Genomic DNA, 14077 nt, shown 5'->3' with positions numbered 1-14077 from the left:
GCACCGATCCGTCTATCAGTCTCACGCTCCATCTGTCCCTCACTTGTGAACAAGACCCCGAGATACTTAAACTCCTCCACTTGAGGCAAGGACACTCCACCGACCTGAAGAGAGCAAAGCACCTTTTTCCGGTTGAGAACCATGGCCTCGGATTTGGAGGTGCTGATCTTCATCCCGGATGCTTCACACTTGGCTGCAAACCGCCCAAGTGCACGCTGAAGGCCCTGATTTGATAAAGCCAACAGAACCACATCGTCCGCAAGCAGCAGAGACGAGATTCTGTGGTTCCCAAACCAGACCCCCTCTACACCCTGGCTGCACCTAGAAAATCTGTCCATAAAAATAATGAACAGAACCGGTGAGAAAGGGCAGCCCTGGCGGAGGCCATCGTGCACTGGAAACAGGTTTGACTTACTACCGGCAATGCGAACCAAGCTCCTGCTGCAGTCGTACAGGGACCGGATAGCCCTTAGCAAAGGACACGGTCGAATGCCTTCTCCAGATCCACAAAACACATGTGGACTGGTTGGGCGAACTCCCATGAACCCTCGAGCACCCGATGGAGCGTGTAGAGCTGGTCCAGTGTGCCGTGACCAGGATGAAAACCACGCTGCTCCTCCTGAATCCGAGGTTCGACCATCCGTTGAATTCTCCTCTCCAGTACCCTGGAATAGACCTTACCGGGAAGGCTGAGGAGTGTGATCCCCCTGTAGTTGGAACACACATTCCGGTCCCCCTTCTTAAACAGAGGGACCACCACCCTGGTCTGCCAATCCAGAGGCACTGTCCCTGATCACCACGCGTTGTTGCAGAGGCGTGTTAGCCAAGACAGTCCCACAACTTCCAGAGACTTAAGGTACTCAGGACGGATTTCATCCACCCCAGGAGCCTTGCCACAGAGGAGCTTTCTAACCACCTCGGTGACTTCGGCCTGGGTAATGGATGAGTCCCCAGTCTCTCTGCTTCCTCTTTGGAAGACGTGACGATGGGATTGAGGAGATCCTTCAAGTATTCCTTCCACCGCCCGACAACATCCCCAGTCAGGGTTAACAGCTCCCCACCCGCACCATAAACAGTGCTGGTGGAGAGCTGCTTCTGCCTCCTGAGGCGTCGGACGGTTTGCCAGAATCTCTTCGAGGCCGACCAGTAGTCCTCCTCCATGGCCTCCCCGAACTCCTCCCAGACCCGAGTTTTTGCCTCTGTGACCACACGGGCTGCGGCATGCTTTGCCTGCCGGTACCTGTCAGCTGCCTCCAGGGTCCCACCTATCAACAAAGATAAGTAGGACTCCTTCTTTGGCTTGAAGGTATCCCTTACTTCCGGCGTCCACCACTGGGTTTGGGGATTGCCGCCGCCACAGGCACCAGAGACCTTGTGACCACAGCTACAAGCGGCCGCATCGACAATTGAGGTGGAGAACATGGTCCACTCGGACTCCATGTCTCCAACCTCCCCCTGGATCTGGGAGAAGCTCTCCTGGAGGTGGGAGTTGAAGACCTCGCTGACAGAGGGTTCCGCCAGTCGTTCCCAGCAGACCCTCACGATACGTTTGGGCCTGCCAGGTCTGACCGGCTTCCTCCCCTCCCAGCAGCTCCAACTCACCACCAGGTGGTGATCGGTCAACAGCTCTGCCCCTCTCTTCACTCGAGTGTCCGAGACATGTGGCCGAAGGTCAGATAATACGATTACAAAGTCGATCATCAACCTCCGGCTCAGGGTGTCCTGGTGCCATATGCACTTATGGACACCCTTGTGCTCGAACATGGTGTTCGTGATGGACAAACTGACTAGCACAGAAGTCCAACAACTGAACACCACTCGGGTTCAGATCGGGGAGGCCGTGCTTCCCGATCACCCCCCTCCAGGTCTCACTGTCGCCGCCCACGTGGGCGTTGACATCCTCCAGGAGAACAATGGAGTCCCCATTCGGAGCGCTATCAAGTACCTCTCCCAGGGACTCTGGGTACTCTGCACTGCTGTTCGGCGCGTAGGCCGAGACAACGGTGAGAGACCTGTCCCTGACCCGAAGGCGTAGGGACGCAACCCTCTTGTTCACTGGAGTGAACTCCAACACATGGCGACTGAGCTGGGGAGCAATAAGCAGTGCAACCCCAGCTCTCCGCCTCTCCCCGTGTGCAACGCCAGAAAAATGAAGCGTCCAGCCCCTCTCCAGGAGTTGGGTACCAGAGCCCAAGCTGTGCATGGAGGTGAGCCCGACTATCTCTAGTCAGTATCGCTCAACCTCCCACACACGCTCAGACTCCTTCCCCCCCAGCGAGGTGACATTACATGTCCCAACAGCCAGGGGCTGTGAGCATGGACCGGGCCGCCGGGCCACCCGCCCTCGACCGCCACCCAATCCTCTCTGCACCCGACCCCCATGGCCTCCTCTGCAGGTGGTGAACCCACAGGAGGGCGGGCCTCCTGGATATATATATATATATATATATGGGTGGTTTTATTTATTCAGAATAACCCACCCCCTTTCCTCCCCCAAAATAAAACAGATAAATTACAATGAACAGAAATGTGTATATCAGTATTAATTTCTAAAGTATTAGGTGTGAGATATGGAAACGAGTGGCCACAGATTTAAACTCAATTACAGCACTGTGCAAAGGTTTTAGACACATTTAGCATGCACACAATGCTGTAAAAAGTGAATGCCATGAACTGGCATACGAGGGCTGTCAATAAAGTATAGGTCCTTTTTATTTTTTTCAAAAACTATATGGATTTCATTCATATGTTTTTACGTCAGACATGCTTGAACCCTCGTGCGCATGTGTGAGTTTTTCCACGCCTGTCGGTGACGTCATTCGCCTGTGAGCACTCCTTGTGGGAGGAGTCGTCCAGCCCCTCGTCGGAATTCCTTTGTCTGAGAAGTTGCTGAGAGACTGGCGCTTTGTTTGATCAAAATTTTTTCTAAACCTGTGAGGCACATCAAAGTGGACACGGTTCGAAAAATTAAGCTGGTTTTTGGTGAAAATTTTAACGGCTGATGAGAGATTTTGAGGTGATACTGTCGCTTTAAGGACTTCCCACGGTGCGAGACGTCGCGCAGCGGTCCCAGGCGCCGTCGTCAGCCTGTTTCAAGCTGAAAACCTCCACATTTCAGGCTCTATTGATCCAGCACGCCGTGAGAGAACAGAGAAGTTTCAGAAGAAGTCGGTTTCAGCATTTTATCCGGATATTCCACTGTTAAAGGAGATTTTTTTAATGAAAGACGTGCGGACGGGTCCGCGCGTCGGGATGCAGCCGGCGCGGTGCGGCGGCACAGGAAAAACACCTCCGTGTTGATAACCATTTGTAAAATCCAGGCAGCTTTTGATGGCTTTCAGTGGAGTGAGTATATGAGAAATTGTTTAACAGCTGGACATGTTCCAACTTGTCCTTAAGGCTTCCAACAGAGGTGTTTTTCCTGTGGCGGAGCGTTGCAGCGGCTGCGAGCCGACGCTGCAATCCGTCCGCACGTCTTTCATTAAAAAAAATCTCCTTTAACAGTGGAATATCCGGATAGGGGGCTGGACGACTCCTCCCACAAGGAGTGCTCACAGGCGAATGACGTCACCGACAGGTGTGGAAAAACTCACGCATGCGCAAGAGGGTTCAAGCATGTCTGACGTAAAAACATATGAATGAAATCCATATAGTTTTTGAAAAAAATAAAAAAATAAAAAGGACCTATACTTTATTGACAGACCTCGTATATCTGTATGTAAATAAAAATGTTAAATGTATGTCACATTTAACCTTCTAAAAATACAAAAATACATATTTTTAAGATTATTTAAAAAAAGAATTTTGAGTTCAACTCCTGCAAAATTAAATAAAAGTCATGACGTTATAATCAATTATTGAGTGCTAATTGATATCTGTCTTTCTGTTGTTGTATTTAGCAGAACACCTACATAGAAATCATTTTTGTCTGTTATTGAAAATAAGGAATGGAACTTGATAATTAGTTTCTTTCAAGAAAAAGAAAGAAAAAATGGTTTTAATTAGAATAGGAATGTTACATTTTAAATTTGATTGTCTATTGAACCACTCAAGAAAAAACAAAAACTATCAAACATTACACTATCAAAATTATAGGTGGTCTAAAACCATTGCAATATGTTTTATCTACACATTGTAGTCCTTATGCTATAAAAGCCACATTATTATAATTCCATTATGTCATTGATATCTTCTGGTACTCCAGAAGAGAGTTGGGTTTCAGCACCATGGACAGTTCTAGTGGGAAAAAAAGACGACTCATCACAAAAGGGACGAAATGAACCATGCTACGATATTTTTGGAAATATTTCTGATCCCGTTAGTCACTGGGCCTTTCATTTTCCGCATTACACAAATTCACATGCTACTACAGCTGACTATAATTACCATCCTTAGAGTCAATCATCTTATCCTTAATGATAAACAAGGTCATCATCTGCACTGACCCATGGCTCCCTGGACAAATGCTGACAGTGACGCCTTTCTGTCGAAGGCTTTTACAAATTTCCGTTCGGTGACTTGGACCTTTCACTTTTTTATCACCAACAGTAACAGCCCTCTTGGGGTCACCATACCTATCTCACACACACACACACACACACACACACACACACACACACACACACACACACACACACACACACACACACACACACACACACACACACACACACACACACACACACACACACACACACACACACACCAAGTTTGATGGCAATCAGGCAATGATGAAAGACGTTACTGTGCTCACAATTTCTGTACAAAGTCACAGTCACCTTGACCTTTGCCCCTAAAAATCAATAGGTTTCTCTGGGTCACTATGCATAACATGCATATACCAAATCTGATGACAGTTGGGCCAATACAGTTGAAGTTATCTTGCTCACAAGTGACATGTTGCAGTCAGGCAGTCAGTGTGATGTCGAGCCCACTGACTGCTCTGTGGGGAAAAAAGGATGAAGAAAATCATGAATGCAGATGGCAAGAAAACATCACCACATCTTTAGATTACTCTCAGTGTAGGAAAATCCTTGGTGTCACCATAGAGACACCTGTCAGAGAGGGAAGGTCACCTTCTACATCCATTAGCAAGAAAATGTCAAAAGCATCAGTAACTGTCAACCTGGGATGAGAAGGTGTTGTGATTCTCTGCTGCAGAACAGAGACCTTTCCACACAGGAAAAAAAAAAAAAAAAAAACTCTGCCCATATAGCTGTTAATTTCCCATAAACCCTCTCTCTCTTGCACTCTTTTTGTACACCTTTGGCATCAGTTTCCTTTGACCTGTTCCTGTTTTCCTTCATTCTCCTGTAAAATGTCTCGTTATTCATCTTTTTTCAATTTTCTTTCCTTCTTGTCTTGTGACTGTGGTATCCGTTTGAGGTAAGATTTTTCGGGATGACAGGGAAGCGGGCGGGGTTGTGCACAGCTAATAAACGGCAATGTTTAGGCTACAAGACTCCCACAGGAATTGCATATGCATGAAGATAATGTACTTTGTATCTGAAAGAGCAATGATAGAACTCATGCTTGAAAATAAACTGAGAATTTATATTTTAAACAAAGCAGCATGCAGTTCTTTGCTCAGTGAGATATAAAAGGTGAGAGAGAGAGGAGGGGTACACCGTGTGTGTATGTCTGCGTTAAAACACACTAAAGAACACGGTATCTTTGTTGAAGGTAGGTTGTCCATTTCATCACATGTGTATGAGGTATGAGGACCTACCTACACAGTAAAATCACCACCAGTGTAAAACTAACAATGACAGTGTTAAATTAACATTGCCATTGTACATATGGTCCTATGAACACTGTCAGTGTTAATTTAACACTTGATTTTACTGTGTACACATGCAGCACAAATGATGATGCAACTGCTGCATCGCCTTCAGTTTTGCACCTTGCATATGACAATAAGCACAGTTTGCAGATTTGCTTGTTGCATGTTAGTTTAGCTTCCGAATTCTATTTGTGAGCTCCAAAGTTGAAGTGTTTTTTTTTTTTCCTGTTGTCCTCTGCAGCAGCCAAAAGTTTGCTAAACAAGAAGCCGGATGGTGTTAAGGTGAGTTACTTTGCACAGTGAAGCTTTTTTTTTTGCATTAGTCTGTTGGAATGTCAAATTATTATTATGCATTGTGAAACAGAATCATTCAGGGACAGTTTTGTATTCTAGTTACTGTGTGTGTGTGTGTGTGTGTGTGTGTGTGTGTGTGTGTGTGTGTGTGTGTGTGTGTGTGTGTGTGTGTGTGTGTGTGTGTGTGTGTGTGTGTGTGTGTGTGTGTGTGTTTGGGGCCGATCTGAAATCAGCATATGTTCCTGTGTGAGCATGTGTTTACATGTGTGCACTCTTAAATCATTAAATATGTTTTCCTGTATTACATGTAAGTGGAGATTTGAGATTGGACCGCTGCTGACAGCATCTGAATCCGTGTCACTGTGTTTGGATCGTAGTCAGCCCTGCAATGTGTCAGGCTGTCAGGTCCATTCCAGGGAGATTATCCCTCAGCTGTGTCAGCCCATTTTCTAAAAGAAGAAAAACAAACAAAACAAGAAAAGAAGAAAAATTTATGATTCTACATCAAACGGCCACTGCCATATAGAAACAGACCACAGCACATGAACGCATCACACAGAATCATCATCATTGCTGCTGCACACAACACTTAAAATGAATAAATAAATGAATAAACAACAAAAATACTCGTAGACATTAGTGCCACTTTGATGGATTACCCATCTCAACAAACTGTTTTATGTGCAGCCAAAATAATAGAAGCCATTAAGACTCAAGAAAAGGTGTTGGCAACTTGAGGTTCAGAAAATGAAGCTGTTGCTAATAATTTCACATATAACTCATCATTTAAGCCACTTTAATCCATAAAGTTATGAATAATGAGGGATATGGTGGCTTTGAGTGAAAGCTAACATGCTAGGTCGAGGCCTCGAGCATAGAGGTAACTGTTACGGACTTGACCATTATCCATTATCTATCCATCTATGGTAATATGGCTTACTGCATGGTTAATTTCACCAATACACCATCTAAGAAGTCGGTGCTCCAGTATTTCTGTTCTGTGACATTTCAGTGCGATTGAGTTTGTATGTTAGCACCATTAGCACTAATCTATTCATTCAATCCTTTTCTACCACTTATCCGGGTCACGGTGCCAGCAGACCAAGCAGCTCGTCCCTCACTTCCTATCCTCTGCCAAATCCTGTAATTGTTCTCTGGAGATTCCGAGGCGTTCCCAAACCAGCTGGGGATTATACCCACCCCAGTGTTAATTAGCACTCATTAGCCTGTATACAGCAACCGCCCAGTCTGAATAAATATTCAAACACCCAAACAAACTTTAGCCAGTTAGCCTTAGCTTGTTTGGTAACTACAAGATGGGGGTGTGTTATATTGATTTTTGCTTGTGCTAAGATTTCTGGTGCACTCACAAGAACATCTTCAGTCCTACTTCCTTCTCACTTCAACTGACCAATCACAGATTGATTTGTGTTTGCATCACTTAAGCAATCATCTAGTTTCAGAGGCTGCCTTTTGCTTGACCATGAAATGCAGCGACCACAGTTGTCTCTCAGATCAGCGTATGCTGCAGAGAACGTACTCAATCCGCAGTGGAGTGTAACTGTCTTACTGCCTAATCTGTTTTTATAAAATACTCCAATCCCTTCAACCTTGAACTTTCAGACACATTCTCCAAACACTTCGCAGCTGATAACATTGTAATGCTTAAATCTTTGGCACACATGTTGTGGGATAATCACTGTGGAACGCAGCACAGTCAGGCTGGATGTGTCTGAAAAGTGTGTCATGTCCCCTCTACACTGCCCCCTGCAGGTCAACAACAAAGCCAACACAGTGACCAGTCCAAAAGACACAGGCCCCGCCCCTGCACTGGTATACACACACACACACACACACACACACACGCAACCATCTATACCTTCGCACCTCCTTCCACATAACCCCGACACCTCCTCAGTTCTCAGCCCTCATTAGGGGGTTACAGGTTCACGTAGATAAAACCTGACTGAGCTCATCTTTAATGTAAGCACATACAAAAATACCAAACACGTAAAACACAAAACGTCCCAAAAACAATAAATAACCAAATGCATTTATTTTGGATAGCGTTTTTTGTATGCATTTCTCTGTTGTACCAAGAAAATACTTATTACAGTAAATTTTGGACCGTGATTTGTTTTAGTCCTTAAAAAAAAAAGAAAAAAAGATTAAATATCCAGCGTAAGGTCAACACCTCAGCCATTGCTCCAGTTAGCTTGAGATTTGCCTCATTTTGTTTCAGGTTTTTACATTGTAGTTCGTACAGCTTAACTTTATGGATTCGTACAGCTTAACTTTATGGATTCAGCTATATTTATCTCTTTTTTTCCTGAAGATTCAGTTGACTTCATAAATTCAGTTACATTTATATTCGATTTGAAAAGGGTTAATTAGTTTTCCAGTTAGCTTTAGTCAGCTTTCATAAAATTCAATTAGTTTATGCATTTAGCTAGCTTTAGCGGGTACTTCTGAGATTCAGTTGGCTTTATGTTAACTTTATGTTACATTTCTTTCAGGTCAGATTTATTCAGTAAAAACAATTAAATTGGTTAATAGCTTCAGCTAGCTTAAAAATAGCTCTAAAAATGTTTTCAAGAATCAGATGGATTTATATTTAGTTAACTATAAGTTTGCTCTACATTCAGTTTTTAAAGAATTAATTAACCTTCCAGTTGGCTCGAATTCAGTTTTAAATATTCAAATGAGCTTTGTTCAGCTAGCTTTTGATTGAACTAGTATTTAAAAGCTTCAATTGGATTTTTATAGAGTTAACTAATATGTTAGCTTTATATTTGATTTCTAAAAGGTTTAATTAGAGTTTCAGTTAGCTTCATCCAGTGTCTTTTTTTTTTTTTTTTTTTTTTTGCAATCAGTTAGCTTTGTATATATTCTGCTAGCTTTAGATTTAGCTGGTATTTTTAAAAGATTCATTGTCTTTATATTATCTATAAGTTAGCTTTCTGTTCAGTTTAAAAAAGAAAGATTAAATTTTCTTTAGAGATTCAGTTGGCTTTATATTTTTTAAGCAGTAGAGTCAGTTATGCGTTTAATATTCAGTTTTTTAGCTGAACTAGCTTTATATTAGTGTAGCAAGATGAAGTCCGGATTGAAAAGACGTTCCCGCTAGTTTGGCTAATGGGGAATTCCCCTTTGGCTGACCTGTTAGAGTTCTGGCCTTTAGTGCGAACAGTCCAGGGTTCGATCCCACTGCCGTCCCGGCCACAAAGGTCCTACGGTCATATTAGCATTGACATTTTGACTGGGTCTTGAACAGATTCTAATCATTCAGCATTATCTTGTGACTAACTATGTGGTAAAAATCGCAAATTTATTTATTTTAAAAGGAAAACATACTGTGCACACTTACATATAGATTTGAAATATACTCAACAAAAATATAAACACAACACTTTTGGTTTTGCTCCCATTTTGTATGAGATGAACTAAAACTTTTTCCACATACACAATATCACCATTTCCCTCAAATATTGTTCACAAACCAGTCTAAATCTGTGATAGTGAGCACTTCTCCTTTGCTGAGATAATCCATCCCACCTCACAGATGTGCCATATCAAGATGCTGATTAGACACCATGATTAGTGCACAGGTGTGCCTTAGACTGCCCACAATAAAAGGCCACTCTGAAAGGTGCAGTTTTATCACACAGCACAATGCCACAGATGTCGCAAGATTTGAGGGAGCATGCAATTGGCATGCTGACAGCAGGAATGTCCACCAGAGCTGTTGCTCGTGTATTGAATGTTCATTTCTCTACCATAAGCTGTCTCCAAAGGCGTTTCAGAGAATTTGGCAGTACATCCAACCAGCCTCACAACTGCAGACCACGTGTAACCACACCAGCCCAGGACCTCCACATCCAACATGTTCACCTCCAAGATCGTCTGAGACCAGCCACTCGGACAGCTGCTGAAACAATCGGTTTGCATAACCAAAGAATTTCTGCACAAACTGTCAGAAACCGTCTCAGGGAAGCTCATCTGCATGCTCGTCGTCCTCATCGGGGTCTCGACCTGACTCCAGTTCGTCATCGTAACCGACTTGAGTGGGCAAATGCTCACATTCGCTTTCGTTTGGCATGTTGGAGAGGTGTTCTCTTCACGGATGAATCCCGGTTCACACTGTTCAGGGCAGATGGCAGACAGCGTGTGTGGCGTCGTGTGGGTGAGCGGGTTTCTGATGTCAATGTTGTGGATCGAGTGGCCCATGGTGGTGGTGGGGTTATGGTATGGGCAGGCATCTGTTATGGACGAAGAACACAGGTGCATTTTATTGATGGCATTTTGAATGCACAGAGATACCGTGACGAGATCCTGAGGCCCATTGTTGTGCCATCCAAGAACATCACCTCATGTTGCAGCAGGATAATGCACGGCCCCATGTTGCAAGGATCTGTACACAATTCTTGGAAGCTGAAAATGTCCCAGTTCTTGCATGGCCGGCATACTCACCGGACATGTCACCCATTGAGCATGTTTGGGATGCTCTGGACCGGCGTATACGACAGTGTGTACCAGTTCCTGCCAATATCCAGCAACTTCGCACAGCCATTGAAGAGGAGTGGACCAACATTCCACAGGCCGCAATTGACAACCTGATCAACTCTATGTGAAGGAGATGTGTTGCACTGCATGAGGCAAATGGTGGTCACACCAGATGGTGACTGGTATCCCCCCCCAATAAAACAAAACTGCACCTTTCAGAGTGGCCTTTTATTGTGGGCAGTCTAAGGCACACCTGTGCACTAATCATGGTGTCTAATCAGCATCTTGATATGGCACACCTGTGAGGTGGGATGGATTATCTCAGCAAAGGAGAAGTGCTCACTATCACAGATTTAGACTGGTTTGTGAACAATATTTGAGGGAAATGGCGATATTGTGTATGTGGAAAAAGTTTTAGATCTTTGAGTTCATCTCATACAAAATGGCAGCAAAACCAAAAGTGTTGCGTTTATATTTTTGTTGAGTGTAAATTGTAGAAAGTTATCCTAATTGAGTAAGTATCGTGCCACTAAAGAACACAGAGTTTTGTGCTGAACGTTTTGGTCAGTGTGAGTTGTGGTGAAACATGTGTCTCTATTTGAAGGTTCGAGGCTATCCCTGAATGAAACAGGGTGTAGGGAGCATCAGCAGCATGTCTGGTTCCAGAATAATTGAAGTAGCAAACCCTGGAAGATGATGTATTTATAATTCAGATCAAAGTGTTGACTCATCTGAATTATCAGAGCACGCATAGACTGTCTCGAGCATTTTGAGTTTGCTCTGCATGCTTCATAGTCACGTTTAGCCACATGTTTGTACTGGGCTTAAGTCTGTAATTGGGACAACCTCTACCTCTCCTCCTCCTCCTCCTCAAAAATAAATAAATAAAATAAATAAATCCTGCACATCATGCATGAGCTGCTCCTATATCATGACACGAGCTTCACCAAAGCTGGCTTTGAACCTAAGTTTTGTCTTCAGCTTGCCTGTGCATGGCCTCACTCTGAGGATGTCGGTTCTTCGTGATCTTGCATTCACAAACACTCTGCAGCTTGTTCGTTTGCTTCTAATGCCTGATAACGGCAATCAGCACAAGGCTGCATCTGCTGCTGTGCATGACATCAGCAGCTGTCAGCCCGTCACGCTGATTACGCATAAACACACGCATTCTTCTTTTCTCTCTCCATTACACACAAACAGGCTGCTGATGTTACAACCTAATGTAATCTGCATCAGTGATTACAACAACTGAGCCGGTCATCAGGATCAGTTCCTCAAAAGCACACACATTGGATTAATACAGCAGAACACTGATGAGGTCCAGTAAAACGAGAATAAAAAAGAAAAAAAAAGAAAAAAGAGAGACGAGCAAGAAGAGATAAACCACAAGGACAGGAAAGAAAAAAAGGCAGATGAAAAAGAATGTGTTTTTTTTTTATCTATCACATACGAGGTCTGTCCATAAAGTATCGTACCTTTTTATTTTTATTTTTAAACTATATGGATTTGATTCATGTGTTTTCACGTCAGACAAGCTTGAACCCTCGTGCGCATGCGTTAGTTTTTCCACGCCTGTCGGTGACGTCATTCGCCTGTGAGCACGCCTTGTGGAAGGAGTGGTCCTGCCCCGTCGTTGGATTTTCATTGTCTGGAAATGGCGGAATGATTTGGGGTTTTTTTCCATCAGAGTTTTTTCAGAAGCTGTTAGAGACTGGCACCTGGAAACCATTCGAAAAATTTATCTGGCTTTCGGTGAAAATTTTACAGGCTTCACAGAGAATAAGGACTATTACTACAGCTTTAAGGATGGCCCACAATGGCGCTCGGCGCGCCGTGCTCCGAGCCGCAACGACAGGCACGAACCACCGGATTATTTCTAAACGGATGTCTGTGTGGAGCTGGGACCGTCGTGTGCACTTTCTCTGGTTATCACAAGAGCTGGACATCAACCATTTTCCGGCAGATTTCACTTTTAACAAGAGATTTTGTCGTGGAAAGCCGCGCGGAGGCTTTGTGCGTAATGAACGATTCGCTGTTCGAGCGAGACAAAGAACGCCTCCGTTTCGGCGTGTTAGAGGACAAGTTGCGACATGCCAAAACGGAGGCGTTCTTTGTCTCGCTCGATCAGCGAATCGGTCGTTGACGCACAAAGCCTCCGCGTGGCTTTCCACGACAAAATCTCTTGTTAAAAGTGAAATCTGCCGGAAAATGGTTGATGTCCAGCTCTTGTGATAACCAGAGAAAGTGCACACGACGGTCCCAACTCCACACAGCCATCCGTTTAGAAATAATCCGGTGATTCGTGCCTGTCGTCGCGGCTCGGAGCGCGGCACGCTGAACGCGGCACGCCGAGCGCCATTGTGGGCCGTCCTTAAAGCTGTAGTAATAGTCCTTATTCTCTGTGAAGCCCGTAAAATTTTCACCGAAAGCCAGATAAATTTTTTGAATGGTTTCCAGGTGCCAGTCTCTAACAGCTTCTGAAAAAATTCTGATGGAAAAACCCCCCAAATCATTCCGCCATTTCCAGACAATGAAAGTCCGATGACGGGGGCGGGACCACTCCTTCCACAAGGCGTGCTCACAGGTGAATAACGTCACCGACAGGCGTGGAACAACTCACGCATGCGCACGAGGGTTCAAGCTTGTCTGACGTGAAAACATATGAGTCAAATCCATGTAGTGTAAAAAATAAATAAAAATAAATAAAAAGGTCTGATACTTTATGGACAGACCTCGTACTGAACTAATAAGTTCATGGATGCTGTGCTTTATCTCAGGAGGAGAGTTTTAATGTTGGTGTCAAACAATGTTAATATTTAATTGAATGTCTATGGTCATTGTACGAAAAATAAAACAACAAAAAAAAACCCTTGCATAATAATAAAATTACAAAAACAAAATATACTCAACAATTATTGGCACCCTTCATGAATATGTGTTTACAGAATCTAGAAGCTCCTTGCACCCATCTGCTGGTCGTTTTGCTCTTTTTAAGTTTCAGGAAATTGTTTTTGCAGCGGCAGATTTCAGATCTCTACAGGACGTTTTCAGTGGGATTTAGATCATGACTCATCTTTGGCTTATTTAAAGCAGGCCATACTTTCCCCTTCAACTATTCTCTGCTGTTGGATGTGTGATTTGGGTCGATGTCCTGCTGAAGGAGAAGGACCTTTATTGTCATTGTACATACATGCAACAAAATCTGTCCTCTGCATTTAACCATCCTAATTACAGTTAGACACAATCCAACCACTATGATCAGTGGGCAGCCATAGTCTGGCACCCGGTGACCAAATCCAGATGTAGAGACCCTGCTTTGGTCAGGGGCAGAGAAAGGAGCAGACCCTAAATAAGCGTGTTTTTGATTGTGGGAGGAAACCAGAGTGCCCGGAGGAAACCCACACAGACACAGGAAGAACATGCAAATGCCACACAGAAAGGACCAGATGGGAAGTGATCCCATGACCTTCTTGCTGTGAGGCATCAGTGATAACCACA

The 14077-nt window shown here is 44.1% G+C and overlaps 1 protein-coding gene across 5 annotated transcripts in view; it reads left to right on the top strand.

Annotated features, from left to right (window-relative positions):
• Positions 1-14077, top strand: part of camk2d2 (calcium/calmodulin-dependent protein kinase (CaM kinase) II delta 2) — a 124800-nt gene that overhangs the window by 90429 nt on the left and 20294 nt on the right. For 3 of the 5 annotated variants that reach the window (XM_034188593.1, XM_034188596.1, XM_034188594.1), the window contains exons 13-14: positions 6024-6064; positions 7850-7909. In XM_034188593.1, the coding sequence (XP_034044484.1) occupies positions 6024-6064; positions 7850-7909 (101 nt within the window). The remainder of the gene's footprint in view (positions 1-6023; positions 6065-7849; positions 7910-14077) is intronic. The other 2 variants (XM_034188595.1, XM_034188597.1) reach the window with 1 other exon arrangement.

Source organism: Thalassophryne amazonica, chromosome 15 (genome assembly GCF_902500255.1).
Source record: "Thalassophryne amazonica chromosome 15, fThaAma1.1, whole genome shotgun sequence".
Lineage (NCBI taxonomy): Eukaryota > Metazoa > Chordata > Actinopteri > Batrachoidiformes > Batrachoididae > Thalassophryne > Thalassophryne amazonica.
This window is presented reverse-complemented; position numbering and strand designations above follow the sequence as displayed.